This window comes from Mirounga angustirostris, unplaced genomic scaffold (genome assembly GCF_029215605.1).
Source record: "Mirounga angustirostris isolate CCGP_5_RB_7025 unplaced genomic scaffold, mMirAng1.0.hap1 SCAF_2, whole genome shotgun sequence".
NCBI classification, from domain to species: domain Eukaryota; kingdom Metazoa; phylum Chordata; class Mammalia; order Carnivora; family Phocidae; genus Mirounga; species Mirounga angustirostris.
In genome coordinates, this window is record NW_026991710.1 from 155,046,916 (window position 1) to 155,068,401 (window position 21,486).

Sequence of the window (21,486 nt, forward strand, 5' to 3'; positions counted from 1 at the left end):
TGCAGACCACAATATCTAGCTGCAATGCAGTTAAAACTAGTTATTACTAGTAATTAATATTCTAGTAATTATATATTTGAGCACTGCGAAGAGTAGATCTTAAAAGTTCTCATCACAAGGAAAAAAATGTGTAACTATGTGATGGGTGTTAACTAAACTTATCGTGGTGATCATTTTGCAAGATATACATGAATCAAATCATCATGTTTACATCTAAAAGTAATGCAATGTTCCATGTCAATTATATCTCAATTAAAAAACAAAGAAAAGAAAACTAAAAGCACTAGACAGTAAAGCAGGTAACTGGGACTCAATTCTCTACAACTGTTTCTGACCTACCTCTGTGTTTCCCATGGAGTTCAACATAATGCTCTCACACAGGTGGTGACAGTCAATTCAGGTCAAATAAACAAGTGTTTCCTAAACATTCCCAAACACAAATAGCCTGCCCACCCACACCTCACTCCACCAGCAAAAAAAAAAAAAAAGAGAGAGAGAGAGAGAACACCTGTAATTAATGACAAAAGGTTAACTACCTGCAAAGGTTAGAACCCTCTAACTCTGGGGTCAAAGAGAAAGTCGAGACTGAAATGCTAGATCATTTAGAAAATTACACTGAGAACACTGACTTCTGAAAAATAAACTTGAGGAAATTAAGAGGAAGAAGTTAAGGAGGACAAAATAAAAATGGATTATTTAGAAAAGAAAAAAATCCTCGTGAACAAACAAAAAATAAAGTTTTTTTTCTAATTAAGAAAACTGGATGCGGCGGATGGTCAGAAATTGAGGGGAAAATGCAGGTGGTGCCAGGAGAAAAGAGAAAAGGAGTCAAAGCATCCTCACCTCCCCTGCTGCCTGTCACAGCCTGAGGCCACTGCCCCGCAGAATTCACCTCTACAGCCCATCACGCGCTAGGTCTATGAGCCTGGACAAATTACTCAACCTCTCTCTGAACTTTAGTGTGTTCTTCTCAATAGTAGGGGTGATTTCTACTTTTTCAGCTACTGGTCGGAAAGGACTAAATACAGGGTGTGCATGTGGGAATAGTTGTTATGATTTGTTGATAATGAAATTAGTAATGAGAATGTTAATACCCCGTTTCACCCTATGGGAGGTCCTAAAGAAGAGTATGTGGGTCAAATCTGAGTGCCAAGGGGCGCCTGGGTGGCTCAGTCAGTTAAGTGTCTGCCTTCAGCTCAGGTCATGATCCTAGGGTCCTGGAATGGAGCCCTGCATCGGGCTCCCTGCTCAGCAGGGAGTCTGCTTCTCCCTCTGCCTACCCCCCTACCCCCCGCCAGCTTATGCTCTCTCTCTTGCTCACTCTCTCTCAAATAGATAAATAAAATCATAAAAAAACAAAACAAAACAAAACGGAGTGCCAAGCCAGGGGCCCTGTTCACCCGTGACAAAGGGAAGAAAGGCATCCAGCCAAGCAGCTGGTCAACCCGGTCCAGGAGGCCCATGCTGGGCAAGGCAAAACATGTGCTCCCTCCTCCTCCAATGTCTCCCCATAGGTGAATGGGGGTGAAAATGAAGGTCTCGCCATCTATATGGAGAGGGACCTGGATTCGTTATTCCTGGGGTTTTTCCTCACTCTGCCAGCCTATGGTCAGATCTGAGGATGAACAACATGGACGGGAAGCCCGCTGGAGGGAAGTGGGCAGTTTTCCAGCTTAGATGCTGAGAGTGCTGATGGTGGCAGCAGTGGGACGTTTATGGAGTGACAATCCAGGTGTGGACCTCTGGGTGTTTTTCGCTTCTTGCTTGCCTGTGCTGGGAGAGGTAGGCCAGTTTGGAGCACCAGGCAGACGGGGGTTCTCTGCATCTGAAGGAGCTTGTGAAGGGAGAACCTGATGTGCACAAGGAGTCCCAAAGGTCACGGTACGAGGAGTGGTGCTCAGTGGCCAGCCATCCTCAGTGTCATGGCCCTGGAGGCAGAGAACAACAAAGAAATTCTAGGTGTTGAGTCCAGCTTGCTCACTTGGCAACTTGGTTTGCAGGCTTTTCTTTCCTGTGGGCAGGTGAGGACATGAGGGGGAAATGCCAGGTTCCTGAACAGAATAAAGTACATAATTGCCAGATATGTGTCCATCAAAACCACACGAAGAGTAAGTCAAAGATGTAGTGCCGTCTGTTGCGTAAGCTGCCCGGAAGAACAAGGTTAGCCGGGAAGAATCTGGTATTTCCAGCTGGGGCTTTCTCTCCTTGCCCTCATGCCCTCATCTGGGTAGAGGCAGAGAGAGAACATTGCCTGGCAGCTCTCTGTGGAATCATCCCCTACATCCATGATAATTGTTATCATTTGGGCAAGTTGCCTCCATGCCTCAAAGCATGGGCGTGTGACCTATGATTCCTATGGTGGTGTTGCCACAGACTTGGGGGAGACCTTTGTCTGAGATCACCTTTGTAAGCCTGAATGCAGCCAGGGTAGGTTAGCCGTCCTGTGGAGGGAGCCTTCCTGAGAATGAAGCAACACTGAGGACAGCAGATCGACTCCCATGTGCATCAAATTTTGCCAGTAGACAAAGCCCCTCTCTTCCCCTCAAGCCAGAGCTTGTCTGACACTTTCAACCAGAGCAGCGCTGACAGACCTATGGGGGTTGAATTGCATCTGCCCAAAAGATACATTCAAGTCCTAACCTCTGGTACCTATGCATATGACCTTATTTGAAATTAGGGTCTTTGCAGATGTGATCAAGCTAAGATGAGGTCATCGTGGATTAGGGTGGGTCTTATAAGACAAAGGAAATTTGAGCACATAGACACACGTAGTGGAGGACACCATGTGAAGATGGAGGCAGAGATTGGTGTGATGCGTCTACAAGCCAAGGATTATCGGGTGCCTCCAGCAACTGGGAGAGAGGCTAGGAAATTCCCCCTCAGATTCTCTCTCAGAATCTCCAAAAGGAACCAACCCTGCTGACACCTGGATTTTGGACTTCCAGCTTCCAGATCCATGACAGAATGAATTTCTGTTGTTTTAAGCCATCCAGTTTGGGGTCCTTTGTTATAGCAGCTCTAGGAACCTAATGCAACCCTAAGGGACGGTGTTGAGCAGAGTATCACCTCCTTCCTCTTCCTTCCAAGAAACACATGCGAGAGGTTTTTATGAAGTAGAATCGGTAGGATGCCCTATTTTACCGAAAGATGACATTTTGGCAGCTGTTTTCATCAGATCCCTGGCCTCTTGGCTATCCCGCCAACTCTTCCCCCAGCAACCATGCTGAAGGAAATTTTAGCGTGGGCCCTCATCATATCTTGCCTGGATTCCTATAAAGAGTCTGTCATCGGGGTGCCTGGGTGGCTCAGTCGGTGAAGCTTCTACCTTCGGCTCAGGTCATGATCTCAGGGTCCTGGGATCGAGTCCCTCATTGGGCTCCCTGCTCAGCAGGAAGCCTGCTTCTCCCTCTACCTTTGCCCCTCACCCCCACTCATGCCCTCTCTCTCTCACTCTACTCTCTCTCTCTCAAATAAATAAAATCTTAAAAAAAAAAAGTCTGTCATCTTTTTCTTTCTTAGTTCTTCCTCTACCCTACTGCCACTTTTCCCCGAACATACTGATTTCATCATTGGTTACCCAGGCTCTGCAGAAGAATCCCAAGCTCGCTAGCACGTCATTCAAGAATTTAAAGAATCTCATCCCAACCTCTCTCTGTGTTGTCCACCATCACTCCCTTGCCATGTGCCCCATACTTTGGTGATACCAAATTATTTGATCTTAAATATTCCACATGCTTTCACAGCTGCATGTTTTTGCAAATCCGGTTCTGTTTGAAATAATCTGTCCGTTAGTTGGCTCACTCAGAAGCCAAGTCCAACCCCCTTCTCTGAGCTGGCTTGCTATATAGAAGCTGGAAAAGGCAAATTGTCTCTTGCTCAGACTCTATTGCTGCTAAGGATAGTTCTGTGGCACAGTTCTGGCCAATGAGATATAAGGAGAAATCTGCTGGGGGGTTTCTGGGAGTCTTTGCTTTCCCGATAGAAGGAGAAAACATGGCTGGCACTGCCCTCCTCATCTTTCTCCTTTGAATGTGGACACAATGGCTGGGCTGCTGCAGCCAACCTGTGACTGTGACTAAAGGTCACGAGAATTCCAGAAATGTCAGCCCTGACATTGTTGAGCTAATGAGTCATCTTGAGTGCCTAACTTATTTGTTATAATAAATATATATTGGATATATCATATATATTATATATAATAGTTCTTTATTATTATCTATTATTATTATTTAAAGATTAATTGTTGCTAAGAAAGTAGCATGATCAGGGGCAACTGGGTGAGAGAGAGAGAGCACACAAACACAGTGAGGGGCAGAAGGAGAGGAGAGAGTGAATCTCGGGCAGACTCTGCGCTGAGCGTGGAGCCGGACTTGGGGCTCAATCTCATGGCCCTGAAATCATGACCTGAGCCAAAACCAAGAATCGGATGCTTAACTGACTGAGTCACCCAGGCGCCCCTATTATTATTATTTTTTAAACCACTGCTAGTTAAGCATTCTGTTACTTGCAGCTGAGGACATTTCTAACCAATACATCGGTAAGCTGTTCAACGTTCTAGATCTTTCTAGTTAAATTGTTGCTTGCTATGAGATGTAGTCCCATACGTCCCGGTCAGACTATGACTTCCTCCTCTAAGCACCCATGACACTGGGCACTTATCTTAGTTGCAGTACACATCACATTAGAATGAATTGCTTACTTCCTGTGGTAGGCTATGAGCTCTGATCTTAGTCTTGCATGTACCTGCCCAAGGCAAGATGGCACCCAGCAGAGTCGCCTGTACAAAGAGTAAGGGCTCCAAAAACACAGCCCAAGTGGAGGATTCCATTCACTGCATTGTAGCCGCTGGCAAGGATTCTCACCCTTTGAGATCTACAAGACAATGGCCGACCCACCTCACTGGGTCAGTTCCACACTCTGTCTAGGCAGATTGTGCTCTACAAGTCCATCCGTCCAGCAGATACTTGCCGTGCTTTCATGTGAAAGATGCTGTGGTATGCTCAGGACAAAAAGAAAGGAAGGGCACATCTTGTGTTTTAAGGGAATACCTTAATAAGGAAGTTTATGTTTCTCTTGCATATGTCTTAAATAACAATGCAACCAGAGGGGTGGAAGAAATACATATTTGTTTGCAATGTGTGCATCCCTGGCTGCATGTGAGAATGATCTGGTTGCTTTTTAAAAAAGGCAAATGCCCAGGGGTACCTGGGTTGCTCAGTTAGTTAAACATCCAACTCTTGATTTCTGCTCAGGTCATGATCTCAGGGTTGTGAGATGGAGCCCCCCCATTGGGCTCAGGGTGGAGTCTGCTCGAGATTCTCTCTCTCCCTCTGCCCCTCCCCCCCACTCAGGCTCTCTCTCAAATAAATAAATTATATATATAGTTTATTTGTATATATATAAATAAATATATATATGTATTATATATATATAAAAAATATATATGTGTGTGTGTGTGTGTGTATATATATATATATATATATTTTTTTTTTTTTTTTTTTTTAAGGCAAATGCCCAGGCACTCTCCCTGGGGAGCCTGATGAAATTGGTCAGCTGCTCCTTTCCCCACCCCATCTGATTTTTTAAAGCTCCCTAGGTGATTCTAATTCCAGTCAGGGGTGAGAACCACTGTTTTAAAAGAGGGAGAGATGTGGGCTAGGAAGGCATCTTGGAGGTCATGGTCTCTGGACCAAACCTTGAGGTATAAGGGAAGGTTGGACCACAAGGAGCAGGGGTATCTGAGGAGCGAGGAGCCTCAGGAATGAAATATCAGTGTAGCTGTCAGCCAATCAACCAGACTAGTTGCAGAAGAGAGTTCTAATAGGTCAGTACTGGGAAATACAACTAGAAATATAAGTGGGTGTGTAAGGGGAAGGGCCTTGAATGCCAGACCAACAAAGTTAGACCATTCCGAAGGCAAGGATCGCCATTCTGATGGCGATTTTTATGCTAAGGAAGTAGTATGACCAGGGGCACCTGGATGGTTCAGTTGGTTAAGCATCAGACTCTTGATCTTGGCTCAGGTCTTGATCTCACGATCGTGAGTTCAAGCCCCATGTTGGGCTCCACGCTGGACATAGAGCCTACTTAAAAAAAAAACTACAAAAAAATTTTTTTAAAAAAGAAAGTGTGATCGAAGAGAAATTGAAGAAGAAACTCTGCATGCAGGAGGAATAGGGACTGTATGAATTAGTAAACAAGGATATCGTCTGTTAAGATCATTACACTCAAGCTAACGCAGCCACTGGTGAGGTTGCCAGTGGACCTGAGGTGCTCCCAGGTTAACCTTCCTTCCCACAGCGTCCACTGGCAGCTTCTGCCCAGTTCAGACAGGGATGTTTCGAAGAGAACCCCAGGTTTCTTTGGAGTTCCTTGTTATCAGCCCTCATGTTCCTTTCATCCTTTTCTGCCTAATGCCTGTCATAGCACATCAGAGTATCTGGCACCTTTCAGGTTCTCGGGAAACAGAAAGGAAGAAACCCGCCACACAACTCAGGTAGGCTCAGCTGCAAGGCATGCTGGGAGCTCAGAAACATGGGAGGGTAGGGAAATGGAAGAGAAGGCCAGACCCAGCTGGAGCTGGAAGAAATAACTTGCTGTCAGGCTGGCCTCAGGTGTGCGTGGAAGACCGCACAATGCAGAACATTCCAGGGGCTGTGGTGAAGCCCCAGGAATTGCCTGAGTCTGGGAGCCAAGGAAGTGCAAACTTGAGAAGGTTGGGAGGGCCCCAGCAGGGGCGTGTGCAGGTGGTAGACCAGCTGAAGAACCGCAATCCCAGCTGCTCAGTGGGCAGGAGGGTTCTGGCCGAGGGGAACAGCCCGAGAGCTCGGCAGGGTATCAGGTCCAGACCAGAGCGGAAGGGCCAAACAGAACATGCGGCCACATCCCCAGTGGAATGACAAGGCCAGCACAGCCGGCATCTGGGCCAAGTTGTAGCGCTGAGGGCCCATGGGGGTGTGAGCTTCACCTGAGCCTGGGGCTCACGGCAGCAGGGATAGGTCCGGCCCCCGCTGGGCAGTGGGATTGATACGACCAGTGCTCTGTGCAGCACTGACTCTGGGGCTACTGGGGGCCATCCCACTGGCCACATCTCCATCCAGTCAAGATGGAGAGGTGCTGAAGATGCCCAAGGCCAAGGCGCCCATGAGAAACAAAACAGGAGTTGTTGGTCTGTTTTCAAGACCTAGCATGGGTTCCAAATCAATGCAGTGGAAATACAAATTTCTGGCCTCTTCTGTCCTCTCTGCAAGAGAGATGATGTGACCAATATCCCTTCCCTGCCCTTCACCACGCCCGGACCACAGGGGCCCCACCTGTTCCTCATCCATCCCAGCCTTGCTGAGCCTGCACTCATGTGCTCTCTCCAGGGTCCTCAGGCAGCCAAGAGGTTGCTCCAGGGGCAGACGCCATGGGGAGGCAGGCAGGCAGGCAGTGGACTGTTGGGGAAAGGGCGCTGGCCTCGAGTCAGAAGAAGTTCCAGTCCCGATTGCATCACGAATTTACCGCATGCCCTTGAGCACAGTACACACAAAGCCTGTCATCTTGCCCACACGTGGCCCAGATGTTTTCCAAGTTCCCTTCCTGCTCTGCCACTCCGAGGCTTCCCATTAGTGTGTGAGTAGCAGGCCAGGCATGTGGTGAGTTAGGACAAAAGCCAAATGGCCACTCGGAGTCTGTCCCCTAACGGCTGCCACTTCTGTCTCTCCCAGCCCTTCTCGATGCTGCCGTTCATTGTTGCTCATTGGGTCACCGTGCTGTGCAATGCATGGGAGGAGGTGGAGGGGGGCAGTTGTTGGGAAATGGTGTCGACACCGAGCAACCAAACAGCTTTTGTGAGGTAGAAGCCTCGGTGCCCTGCCCAGAACCACTGCCAGGCCCCTGTGCGGGGTGGCTGTGGGGGACCTGCAGCCCCCCTCGCCTCCACGGTGACCCTTCCCTGATGAGGGCCGCCCACAGCCACAAACTGATGTCATTTACAGAGCTGCCCCCTTTGCCTCAAGGTGGGTCAGCTCTACAGTGCAGTTTATGTTCTAGGAGCGTCCCCCTGTGGATTAAGCTAAACCTAGACTTTACTTATTTTTTTAGCCAAAAGAGAGTCGACAGATGATGTTACATTAGTTTCAGGCGTGGTATAATGATTCCACAAGTCCATATGTAATGCTGAGCTCACCACAGTGTAGCTACCCCCGTCTGTCACAATACCACTGACCATCTTCCCTGCTCTACTTTTCATCCCCATGACTTATTCATTCCATAACTGGAGGCCTGCGTCTCCCGCGCCCCTTCACCCATTTTGCCCATCTCCCTACCCCCCTCCCTCTGGCAACCACCAGTTTGTTCTCTAAATCTATGGCCCTGTTTCTGCTTTTTTGTATGTTTCAAACCTAAACTTGACTTGAGACTACATCCTTGCTTGGTCCCAGCCCTTACCCCTCGGTCCCTCACAGGGTTTTCCTGCAGAGCATTCTCTGAATAAATCACTTTCACAAGAGCATCTGTCTCAGGTCCTGCTTCTAGGGACTTGATCCAAGACAGGGTGTTTTTAATAATGCCATCGATGAGTAAAACACAAATGTGGACAAAGCACGTATGAGAGTACGGGAAATAAACTCCCAGATTCACTCTTTTTTTTTTTTTAAGGAAAAAAGAAAAGTCTGCAACAAGTCTGTTTGTGGGGGAAAGGAAGCAAAGACCAGCTTCCTGTTTGTCCCAGGAGAGCAGTAAGCTGAGTGGTTCCCTTCCCTGGTATTGAAACGCCATTTTGCCTCATGCTTTTCCTAAACATCACGGGGCAGCCGAGAGCTCCCCAAATCAAGATCAGTCCCATTTTCTCGAACAGCTATTCAAGAAAGTAACTATATCCTCTTTTGATTGCACAAGGGGCAGGAGCCCCCTATAATGAAACTCCAGTAGTGAATGTGGTGCAAAAAGGCTACGGAGGCCAAAACTACCCAAACTCCCCCAGCCCACAGTGGCCACTCATGTCCAACTGAGGTGACCTAGTAAATAAAAGCCGTGCCTACTGAAAAGCTCTCCCGGGCCCCTGAACTGTTGTCAGGCACATCTTTCCGATGTTCTCACATGGCTTTTAAGAGCACAGGCCCTGGAATCAACATGCCCAAGTTTGATTCCTGGCTCTTTCCCTTGGTGGCCGTGTGGCCTCGCCTCAGTGTCCTCATGTGTCAGATCAAGGGCTCTTATGTTATTAATGCATCAGTACAAGGGATGAGCTGAGAACGGCGTTTGGCACAAGGTGAGGTATAACACATGTTAACTTATTATTATCATAAGAACTCATTGCTCATTCATTGGCGGGCACTTGGGTCTCCACCACTAAGTTGCTATATGTATCTGAGCAAAACACTTAAGCACTTTACGCTCTTAAACACAAAGTTCAGCAGGATGCCCTCTGAAGTCCTTTCCGGACCTAAAATTATATGAGTCAATGAACTACCGATGTCAACTTTGAACTCATTTCCAGGTCCTGAACTGTCCTGGTAACCGGGGCATTTTTCTCATTTATCCATGAGAATTTCAATGTTGATAAATTTATGTGTTGACTAGACTGGACCACAGGATGCCCAGATATTTGGTTAAAAGTGATTCTGAGTGTGTCTGTGTGGGCATTTCTGGGTGACATTAACATGTGAATCAGGAGACTGAGTAAAGCAGATTGCCCTCCCCAATGTGGGTGGGCCTCATCCCATCTGTTGGAGGCCTGACTAGAACAGAAAGGTGGAAGAAGGGAGAATTTACTCTCTCTGCTGACTTTCAAGCTGGTACATTGGCCTTCTGCACTCCAGCTGGAACTTCACCACCTAATTTACAGTAAGACTGAAATATAATAAGATATAACATAAAATAAATCTATTTATGTATCACCCCAGTATCCATTAGCTATACTAATTTGTGAGGACTGCCATAAGAAAAAAGCAGACTGGGTGACTTAAAGGAGAGAACTTTATTTTCTATCTGGCGGCTGTAAGTCCGTGATCAAGGTGTCGGCAGGGTTGGTTTCTTCTTCCTCCCTCCTTGCTTGTAGACGGCTATCTTCTCCTATTGTCTTCACATCGTCTTCACTGTGTGTGTGTCCCTGTCTTAATCTCCTCTTCTTATAAGGACACCAGTCATATTGGATTGGGTTCCACCCCACTGACCTCATTTTATCTTAATTACCTCTTTAAAGGGTCTGTCTCCAAATACAGTCACTTTCTGAGGTACTGGGGATTCGGGCTTCAACCCTAACCATATTCAATTCAATATGAATTTTTGGAGGACATAATTCGTAGCAACTGCTTAATATGTAGTAGGCACGCAACAAACATGTGTTAGACAAATGATAAAACCATGAGCATACCAGTAGAAAAATAACTAAAGGAAAGACACTGGAAAATCACAAAAGAAAAACTCAACTGGACAGTAAACACATAAAAATATGTCCAGTCTCATTGAAATCACAGAAACACAAATTAAGACAACATTGAGATATTATCATTGTGCCTATCAAAATGGCCAAGGCGAAAAAGAACAGACAATAGCCACCCGGAGGAGGACAGATACGTGGAACCCAGCTCTTTGTTACCTTGCTAGGAAGAATGTACTTGAAACATACCCTGGGCAAGGCAGCTTAGCATCATTTTTCTAAAGTACCGCATTCTGGCAGGTGAGCAGACATCCTTAAAGAAGTGACCTGAAGGGTAGGTCTTAGCCAAGTGAAGGAGGAGGGAGGAGCAAATAAGGCAGAGATAAGGCCTTTGTGTGAAGGCCCAGTGGTCAGAAAGCACAGTGCCTTCCAAGAGGCGGGAGAGTAGGAGGGGAGGGTCCCCATCATGCTGTCTGTCCTAGACCAAGGTCAATGTGAATGTCGTCTTCCTCCCCAAATCCCACTGCATCAACATCTACATTCACATCTAGTGCATCACCCTGGTTTATTTGCTCAATTACAACTTATCATTATCTAAAGGGCCTTTATTTATACAATTTATTTAAATATCTGTTAATATATCTGTTTCTTCCTCCAGTCGACAAGAATAAGAGTTTTGGTCCTTTTACCGATGGCAGTTGTAAGCCTCTGAAGGGATTTGAGCAGAAGGTGATATGCAGGTGTGCATTTTAGAAAGATCACTCCAGCTACTGTGTGCAAAATCCTCTGAAGGTTGGAGGCAGGGTGGCCCATCAGGAGGCTGCTCAATAACCTGACCAAAGATTACAGTGACCAAACCAGTGGAGGAACAGTAGGGAGTGAGAGAGTAAGTGGATGCTGGAGTCAGCATCAATAGACTTGCAATGTATTCGACCTTGGGAGAAGGGAGTATGGGTGCCATCTAGTTTTTGGCTGGAGGAGTTGAATGGTGGTAATACTTTCTGAGGGAGTAAAGGAACAGGAGGAGGAGTTTGAGGGGAAGAAGTTAATTTCCATCTTAAACACATTGAGTTTGAAGTACTAGGAGATATTCCCACAGTGAAGTCCTAGGAGGCAACATATAGATATTATCTATATAAAGTCAAAAGTGGAAGCCAAAATCCATAGTTGGGATGAAACAACCCACATAGGGTGCTAAGGCTACCCAGGACCTGTCTACACAGCCCCAACCACTAGGGTCCTGAACAACACAAATCAAGGCCGGTCTCATGGGGCTGCCAGGACATGGAAGACGTTACAGGGCTTCGTGGCGAGGCCAACACCATGGAAGGTGAACATTGTCCCTACATAAGGCTGATTCTGAGAGAAAGATTTCACAAAGATTTTATGAAGTCCAAAAATTATAATACAGTATCTTTTATAAAGGCCCTTCCTTAACCCCAGCATCTTCCCTCCCCAACACAGTAACCACGTACATACAAATCGGAGTCGGGGGGAGGGTGCCTTAAAGAAGAGGCAATTTGGGGCACCTGGGTGGCTCAGTCATTAAGCATCTGCCTTCAGCTCAGGTCATGATCCCAGGGTCCTGGGATCGAGCCCCGCATTGGGCTCCCTGCTCAGTGGGAAGCCTACTTCTCCCTCTCCCATTCCCCCTGCTTGTGTTCCCTCTCTCACTGTGTCTCTATCTAATAAATAAGTAAAATCTTTTTTAAAAATGTTAAAAAGAAGAGGCAATTTTTCCTTTGTCATGTGTGTTGAAAAACCTTTTCTCAGTTCATTGTTTATCTTTTGACTTTGTGTGTGGTTTCTTGTTGTTGCAGTATAATTGACAGGTGATATTTTTAAAAAGATATGATTTATTTGAGAAAATGAGTGAGAGCAATAGAGAAAGCACAAGTTGGGGGGAGTGGGGAGGTGGAGAAACAGACTCCCCGCTGAGCGGGGAGCCTGACCCAGGGCTCGATCCCAGGACCCCGAGATCATGACCTGAACCGAAGGCAGACGCCTAACTGACTGAGCCACCCAGTTATACATATACCACATTTCCTTTATCCGTTCATCTATCTGTAGACACTTGGGCTGCTTCCCTATCTTGGCCATTGTACATAATGCAGCACTGAACATGGAGGTGCAGATATCTTTTCAAGTGAGTGTTTTTATTTTCTTTGGATAAATTCCCAGTAATGGAATTACTGGATCATAGGGTAGTTCTGTTTTTAACTTTTTGAGAAACATCCATACTGTCTTCCACAGTGGCTGCACCCATTTGCATTCTCACCAATGGTGCACGAGGGTCCCTTTCCCCACTGTTTCTGGTATTGTTCATACACAAGAGTATAAATATTTTCAGAAATCAAATTTAAGTCATCAACTATTTTCCTTAGGATTTTTGAGGTTAAGCCTGGAGCTCCCAATGTTCAATAAATCCCCTTTTTCTTTGTTCTTTATGAGTCGATTCTGAAGATTAAAAAACAAACAAACAAAAAAACCCACAAGAACTCACAAGGTAGGATCAGCAATATCTTAGGTGAAGAACTCTATTTTCTACATAAGCCAGGTTATGTTTTGCCGCCCCATTGAATTTTAAAAATTCAGTATTGTGTTTATTCTAGAATTGATTTTTGAGGATGCAGGCATTCACAGGACACTGTGTCCTTTTTTAAATACCTCTCAGGAAAAAAAATCAGGCATCACTAATCAGATCTATACAATTGGCTTGTTTCAGTTTTTGGACTCTGTGAATGTTGGATTGGTTTATGTTTCTCCCTTTGCACTGGATGCTAGGATACTCAGATCCAATCTTATTTATGCTTCCTTTAACAAAAAGTTCATCTTCCCAAAGCATGTGTTTGGGAATTAATATTTGCTCTGCTTTTAAGTTTTTTCTATCTTTTATTTCCCTTCCTCCAATTTATCTTTTAATTTTTTTACTTGTCTTTAATACAGCATATCAAATCCTTATTGAAAGTGGGTAGGAGGGGGGTGCCTGGGTGGCTCAGTCGTTTAAGCATCCAACTCTTGATTTTGGCTCAGGTCATGATCTCAGGGTTGTGAGGTCCAGCCTGGAGTCGGCTCTGTGCTGGGTGTAGAGCCTGCATGGGATTCTCTCTCTCCCTCTCCCTCTGCCCTTCCCCTCCACACCCTCTCCCCTTGCACACATTCGTGGGTGCTCTCTATCTCTCTCTCTCTCAAAAAAAAGGGGGGGTGAGAAAGATAAGAATGGGGGTAAAAGAGAAAGACGGGGGGTAAGGAACAAACTCTTCTAAGACTTGTACTTGGCAATCAACATCCATTATTTACATTACCAAATTACATTTAACTTCACCATGGGGTTCCTTCATGTAGAATTCCCTGAAAACATTTACATTTTCCTTTGCTTTAATAAAAAGCAGTTTCCCATAGACACAGTATCTCTCCAACACGTCTGCTGTGTAAAGCAAATTTTATCTGTATTTCAAAAGAGTTTTGCCCAGGTCCAGCAACATCTGTATGTAATGGGAAGAACCCAGCTCCATGCTGAACTCCAGCCTCCTCTGGTCGTTTCCCTTTGTCTATCCTAGCTGGCTGTGTGGTGAAGTGTCTGAATATGTTAGCCGGCTCTCCTACAGGCATGTTCCTTTCCATCCTCACTAGGAAGAGACAGAGATGTGGAGTTGATGTGATCACTCACCAACCCAAAGTGCCAGAGGCAAAGCAGGTAAGAACTCCTGTCTCCACTCCCTGGGTTTTTGCCACCATGTCACATTGCATCCTTCTTTCCCAAATGATTCCAATAATGTTCTCACTGCTGTTTAGCAAAAATATACAGTGTACATCTGTGCAGTAGTCTCTCTTAGACACATGAACACACACACAACTTTTAACTATGATGTATAGCTTATTCGATATACATTTCCAGGTCAAAATTAAAAATATAAATCTTGGGGGGTGCCTGGGTGGCTCAGTCAGTTGAGTGTCCCACTCTTGATTTCGGTTCAGGCCATGATTTTGGGGTTGTGGGATCGAGCCCCATGTCAGGCTCCATGCTCAGTGGGGAGTCTGCTTGGGATTCTCTCTCTCCATCCCCCTCTGCCCCTCCCCCCACTCACGTGTGTGCTTTCTCACTCTCTCTCTCTCTCTCAAATAAATCTTAAATATGTATATATATACATATACATATATGTGTATATATATATATACACACAAAAATCTTGGTCTCCTTACACCCACTATGATGGCTACTATAACAACAAAAAATAGGGAAAAAAGCCCAGAAAATAACAAGTGTTGGCAAGGATGTGTAGAAATCGAAACCCTTGTGAACCACTGATAGATTGGTACAACTGCAATGGAAAATAACATGGAGGTTCCTCAAAAAATTAAAAACAGAGTTACTATATGATTCAGCAATCCTACTTCTGGGTACATACCCAAAAGAACTGAGAGCAAGTTCTCAAAGAAATTTGTATACCTATGTTCATTTTAGCATTATTTATAATATAGTCAGGAGAACAAGCTAAGTGTCCATCAACATTTGAATGGATAAAGAAAATGTGGTGTGTGGACAAAGAAGATGTGGTATATATATATATATACACACACACACACACACAATGGAATATTATTCAGCCTTAAAAAGAAGGCTGTCATATGCTACAACATGGATGCACTTGAGGATATTACATTCAGGAAAATAAGCCAGTCACAAAAAGAGAGTTACTATATGATTCCATATGATAATATGAAGCATCTAGAATAGTATAGAGACAATGCAATATATAGAGAAAATACAACAGCGGTTGTAGGGGCTGGGGGTTGGGGGAAATGGAGAGATGTTGTTTAATGGGTGTACAGTTTCAGTTTTCAGTTTTGCAAGATGGAAGAGTTCCAGAGATTTGTTGCACAACATGCATATAGTTAAGACTACTGAGCTGCACATTTAAAAAAGGTAAGATGACTCAAAATGGATCACAGACCTAAATGTAAAATGCCACCTCATAGAAGATAACACAAGAGAAAATCCAGATGACCTTGATGACTTTTAAGATATGACACCAAAGGCACAATCCTTGAAAGATTAATAAGCTGGACTTCATTAAAATTAAAATATTCTTCTCTGTGAAAGATAATGTCAACAGAATGAAAAGACAAGCCACAGACTTGAAAAAAAGTATTTACAAAAGACATATCTGACAAAGGACGGTTAGCCAAAATATACAAAGAACTCTTGAAACTCAACAATAAGAAAACAAACAACTTGATTAAAAAATGGGCCAAAGACCTTAACAGACACCTCACCAAAGAAGATATACAGATGGCAAATGAGTATGTGAAAAGGTAATCCATGTCATATGTCACCAGAGATAGACAAATTTAAAAAACAGTAAGTACCTCTACACAATTCTTAAAATGGCTAAAATCCAGAACACCGACAACCCCAAATGCTGATAAGAATGGAGCCACAGAAACTTTCATTCATTGTTGGTGGGAATATAAAATGGTATAGCGACTTTGGAGTACAGTTTGGCAGTTTCATACAAAATGAAACATACTCTTATCATATGATCCAACAGTCACACTGCTTGGTATTACCCAAAGGGGTTGAAAACTTATGCCCACACAAAAATCTGCACACAGATGTCTGTGCAATTTTGTTCATAATTGCCCAAACTCAGAAGCAACCAAGATGTCCTTCAACAGATGAAGAGATAAACTGTGGTACATTCAGACAATGGAATATTATTCTGCAACTTTATTTATTATTTTTTTTTCAAAGATTTTATTTATTTATTTGACAGAGAGAGACACAGCGAGAGAGGGAACACAAGCAGGGGGAGTGGGAGAGGGAGAAGCAGGCTTCCCGCAGAGCAGGGAGCCCGATGCGGGACTCGATCCTGGGACTCCAGGATCATGACCTGAGCTGAAGGCAGTCGCTTAACTGACTGAGCCACCCAGGCGCCCCTATTTATTATTTTTAAAAGATTTATTTATTTGAGAGAGAGAGTGCAAGTAGGGGGAGGGGAAAAAGGGGGGAGAGGGGAGAGAGAAGGAGCATGGAGCCCAATGCGGGGCTCGATTCCACAACCCAGAGATCATGACCTGAGCCCAAATCAAGAGTCAGACACCCTACTGACTGAGCCACCCAGGTGCCCCTATTCAGCGACTTTAAAAATGAGTTTTGAAGCCATGAAAAGAGATGAAGGAAACTTAAATGCATGTTACTGAGTGAAAGAAACCCATCTGAAAATGCTATGTATAGTACGATTTCAACTCTATCACATTCTGGGAAAGACAAAAGTATGGAGACAGTAAAAAGATCAATGGTTGCCAGGGATTGGGAGAGGGAGGAATGAGTAGGGGGAGCGCAGAGGATTTTAAGGCAGTGAAACTGTTCTGTATGATACTGTAATGATGGTAACATGTCACTATACATTTGCCTAAACCCACAGAACATACACCAAGAGTGAACCCTAATGTGAACTATAGACACTGGATGATAAAGATGTGTCAGTGTAGGTTCATCAATTGGAATAAATGGACCCCTCTGCTGGGGGATGCTGATAGTGGGGAGGCTGTGCATATGAAGATCAGGGAGTATATGGGAACTCTGTTCCTTCCACTCAGTTTTGCTGGGAACCTAAAGCTGCTCTAAAAAGTATACTAAAAATTAATAATTGAAAAAGTGGTTAAGATGGTAAATTTTGTTATGTGTTTTACTACAATGAAAAAACAACACTTGTTTGGTCTCTAAGGGACTATTCAAACTACATCAGTTTGAGACATTCCAAATTTGACTTCCATGAGAAAAGATTAATAAATTTGTGTTTTGGGGCACCTGGGTGGCTCAGATGGTTAAGCATCTGCCTTCAGCTCAGGTCATGATCTCAGGGTCCTGGGATTGAGTCCCGCATCGGGCTCCCTGCTCCACAGGAAGCCTGCTTCTCCCTCTGCCTTTCTCTCTCACTCTGTCTCTCATGAATAAATAAATAAAATCTTTAAAAAATAAATAAATAAATAAATAAATAAATAAATTTGTGTTTTGGGGGCATCTGGCTGGCTCAGTCAGTACAGCATGCTACTCTTCATTTCAGGGTCATGAGTTCGAGCACCATGTTGGGGGTAGAGTTTACTTAAAAAAATAAATTAAAAAAATAAAACTAAGTTTGTGTTTACAAATGTCAATATCAATAAACCCACATATTGTAGTAAAAAAACCATGATTACTTATATGCTAATTCAAAAAACTGAAAAGGACTTTATTCAGTAGCATTATCAGTTTGTCTAGGACATTAAGCTCTGAAATTTTAATTTGTCCTGTACATCTCCCCGCCCCCCCACCTTCATGAATCGTGACGTGTCTTTCTCTGCCCTCACCTCTCCCCGTTGGGCCTCTCATCTCTGATGCATATCCATCACACTGAGCCTAATTCCATGAACCTCCTTACAGACACAGGGAGACCAGAAGGAGACTTCATGTCGGGCCTTACAGATCGCAGAAGTACATTGAAACAGCTTAGCTTGAAGCAGAGCCCGAATCAGGAGGGGTCCGCTGGGCACTGCCGGGGCCTCGGTCCATGGGAGTACTGAGACATCACTGTAAGTGTAAGGAGAGGGCGAATTCCTAGTTCCCTTGGCATTCTGCGTCCAAAATGGTGCTGAAATCTGTCGGCTGAGGCTCCTCCCCTTTATATAAGGATCGATTTATACCTTTATTAAGTTCTTTTACCAGAATATTGGTAGAGTCTCAGGAGGGAGAGGGCATGAATATTTGTAATTACAACTCCTAAAGCTCTGATCCTCTTTGAAACTGTATGTGTGTGTATACATGTGTGCATGTGCACACACGTGTGGGCACACATTTCAGGATAAGAACAGAATTTGGCAGGCAAGCAAGTTGCTCGGGAAGCCACTGTGGGACCTCTGTTTCAAAGGTAGAGACCCACCTCAGCAATTCAAGTGGATTGTCCATGAGGGGGTAGAGACCAGCCTTTGGTGGGAAGAGGAGAGTGGATTCCCTGAGCCTGCAGGACGAAGGCCTGGTGAGTTTGGGGGAGAGGCAGACACCTGAGCCCCACTCGTGTACAACCAAATCCAGCTTTGTAGATTTACAGTCATGGCCGAATTTTGTTTATTTCAGGAAAGCACGAATAAATTTGCTTTAAATCACTTAATATAATTTGCCACACTAACATATGACGGAAAAGCATTTTTTCTCAACAGATGCAGAAAAGGTTTTCAGTGTAAGTCAAAGCCCATGGGTGGCAAACTTTTTTTTCCTGTTTTTTTTTTTTTTTTTTTTTTTTTAAATAGGCATGTGTATGCAAGTTGGCATAAATAACGTCCTGTCATAAAGCTGTCTTAGGCGCCTGAACTGCCCTCGCCTGTATGGGGTCCTCCACCTCCGCACGCCCCCTCGGTCAGGCAATGCCGTACACGCTCCATTCCGTGCTCGGAACAATCGCCCCCCAGCAGGCACTATCCACTGGCCTTCTTTTTGGAGCAATCAGGGGCTTGGAGACTGAGGCACAGCCAAGAAATCTTGAGAAGGCTTTGTCTTCTGTGTCATGAAACTGAACATGTCAAAAAGAAAACAGAACAAAACCCTGCCCCTTGCCATCCCTCACCCTCATCTCCAACTTCTCTATTACATCCTTTCCATAAATATTTAAATAAGTTCAAATTTGTTCCATCTTTAAAAAAAAAATAGCTCTATCCCGTTAACACCCTATTGCTTTCTTGTCCTCTGTGGCACATTTTCCAGAAAGGGCCATCTTTCTTTCTTCCTCTTCTCACTCAGCAAAGCACTCTGGTCTAGCTCCCATCCCCAGCAATCTTTGAGTCTATGGTTCCCATCAATGATGAACCGAACCAACTGCTGTGCAGCCCTTCATTTAAACTCATCCCAAAGCACGTGGCATCACAGCTCTATAAAAACGCTCTTCTCGGGGCGCCTGGGTGGCTCAGTCGTTAAGCGTCTGCCTTCGGCTCAGGTCATGATCCCAGAGTCCTGGGATCTAGCCTTGCATCGGGCTCCCTGCTCTGCGGGAAGCCTGCTTCTCCCTCTCCCACTCCCCCTGCTTGTGTTCCCTCTCTCGCTGTCTCTCTCTCTGTCAAATAAATAAATAAAATCTTAAAACACACACACACACACAAAAACGCTCTTCTCCCTAGTCCCATGGCCTGGTTCTCCTTCCAGTTTCTTTCTGTCTCTTCAACCTCCTTTTAGCTTCTCCTCTATCCAAATCTGTCAGTGCCGCAGGCCCCTGGGGTTTCTCCTAGACTCTCTTCTCTTTCCCTCTCTCCCCTAGACTACATCATCCATGCTATACCTTCATTGACCACCCTTTTGCTGATTAAGACCAAAATCTGCATCTGCATCCCAGCTCCTTCCTCGGGGTTGAAGACTCCGTCTGTCCAGTGACCCACACTTGGACTGGGTTCTCTGACGAGCCCTCAATTCCTTGGGACCACTGGGCTGGCTGTCCTTCAGGAAACAGCGCCATCATCCGATAGCCTTGGGGTGGCATGTCCCATCATTCACCCCATCCTGTTGATTTTACTTCCTAGATGTCTCTCAAATCTATTTTTTGCCCCATCTTCATTAGTTTTAAGCCACTATAATCTCTTCATCCTCACCAGTCTATTCCATATCCATTCTTGTTCTTCTCAAGCTCATTCTCTAAGTTTAAAAGAGTGGGGTTTATTTTTTTAAGATTTTATTTATTTGAAAGAAAGCAAGAGAGACCATGAGCTGGGGGAGAGGCAGAGGGAGAGGGAGAAGCAGACTCCCCCGCTGAGCAGGGAGCCTGATGTGGGGCTCGATCCCAGGACTCTGGAATCATGACCTGAGCTGAAGGCAGAAAGGCAGACACTTAACCCATTGAGCCACCCAGATGCCCCAAAAGAGTGGTCTTTTAATAATGCAAATCTATGTTGCTCCGCTGCTTGAAATCCTTCAACGACTTCCTCATGCTCTTGGAACGACATCCATCATCGTGAGCTTGGCCTCCGAGGCCTGCCTGTTTTGTTTGTCTGTTTCTGACTGCTTGGTCAGTCTCATCACCGATCTTCTCCCGGTTTCTCGCACATGTTCTTCTTACCTTAACAGCATATGCTGCTTCCTCTGCCTAGAATGTTCTCTGCCTTTTCCCCCAGCGGTTGCAGCTCAGCGTCCAGGGCGTGGTCTAAGGCGACCTCCTCTGTTCCCTCACATTTGTTCAAGTCCCTATGTCACGGGCACTCAAAGTGTTCTTCACTTCTTCCTAACACCATTATAATGTGTGTAGTTTTTTATCTGTTTACTTTTCCTGCTAGATGGGAAGTTCCATTATCTGTTCTGTTCAGTCGTAGATGATATTTGTCTTTCCTCATGGTGACCCTGCACCTGCACTTCTTTCTGTGTCGGAACCATCAATCACTTTATAAATCTTAGTGGAAGAGGGAAGGAGCACAAAAGACCATCCCCAGCTCCGCTCACTTTCCCAGCCCCTGCTGTAGGTAGGACACAGACAATCCCCCCGTCAACACATCTTTTTTTTTTTTTTTAAAGATTTTATTTATTTATTTGAGAGAGAGAATGAGATAGAGAGCATGAGAGAGGGGAGGGTCAGAGGGAGAAGCAGACTCCCCGCTGAGTGGGGAGCCCGATGCGGGACTCGATCCCGGGACTCCAGGATCATGACCTGAGCCGAAGGCAGTCGCTTAACCAACTGAGCCACCCAGGCGCCCGGCCCGTCAACACATCCTTAAAGGATGTGGGCTCAGGAACTGGTAACAGAGAAGGAAACGGGAAATTCACTTCTCTCTTTCAGGCGGAAGCAGTGGTGTGGCGGCCCCTGGGACAGAAGCAGCTTTTGGTGGTGGCAGCAGCGGTGGCTGCCCAATGAGGTCCTGGGAATAAATGAAAAAACACTGCCCTTTGTGTTCAGCAGTTGCTCTCGATTCTGTGGGGTAGCTCTCCGGTCCTCTCAATGATTCTGTCACTTGTCATCAACTTTTTAATAGACACTATGGCACCAGAGTGAGACTATACCAGAATCTACTAGCCAGAGTTGACTAATACAACAACTATAAATTTGGCGTCCCAGAGGAGTCCCTGGCACCGAGCACGTACACAATGAACACTCGCTGGCTTAAAGAATGGA

General features: G+C 45.1%; 1 protein-coding gene across 1 annotated transcript in view; it reads right to left on the reverse strand.

Annotated features, from left to right (window-relative positions):
• Positions 1–1,772: 1,772 nt before the first annotated feature.
• BNIP3L (BCL2 interacting protein 3 like) overlaps positions 1,773–21,486 on the reverse strand; it is a 54,212-nt gene continuing 34,498 nt past the window's right edge. The window contains exon 6 of the mRNA XM_064585356.1: positions 1,773–1,928. Coding sequence (XP_064441426.1) covers positions 1,898–1,928 — 31 coding nt within the window. The 3' untranslated portion in view covers positions 1,773–1,897. The remainder of the gene's footprint in view (positions 1,929–21,486) is intronic.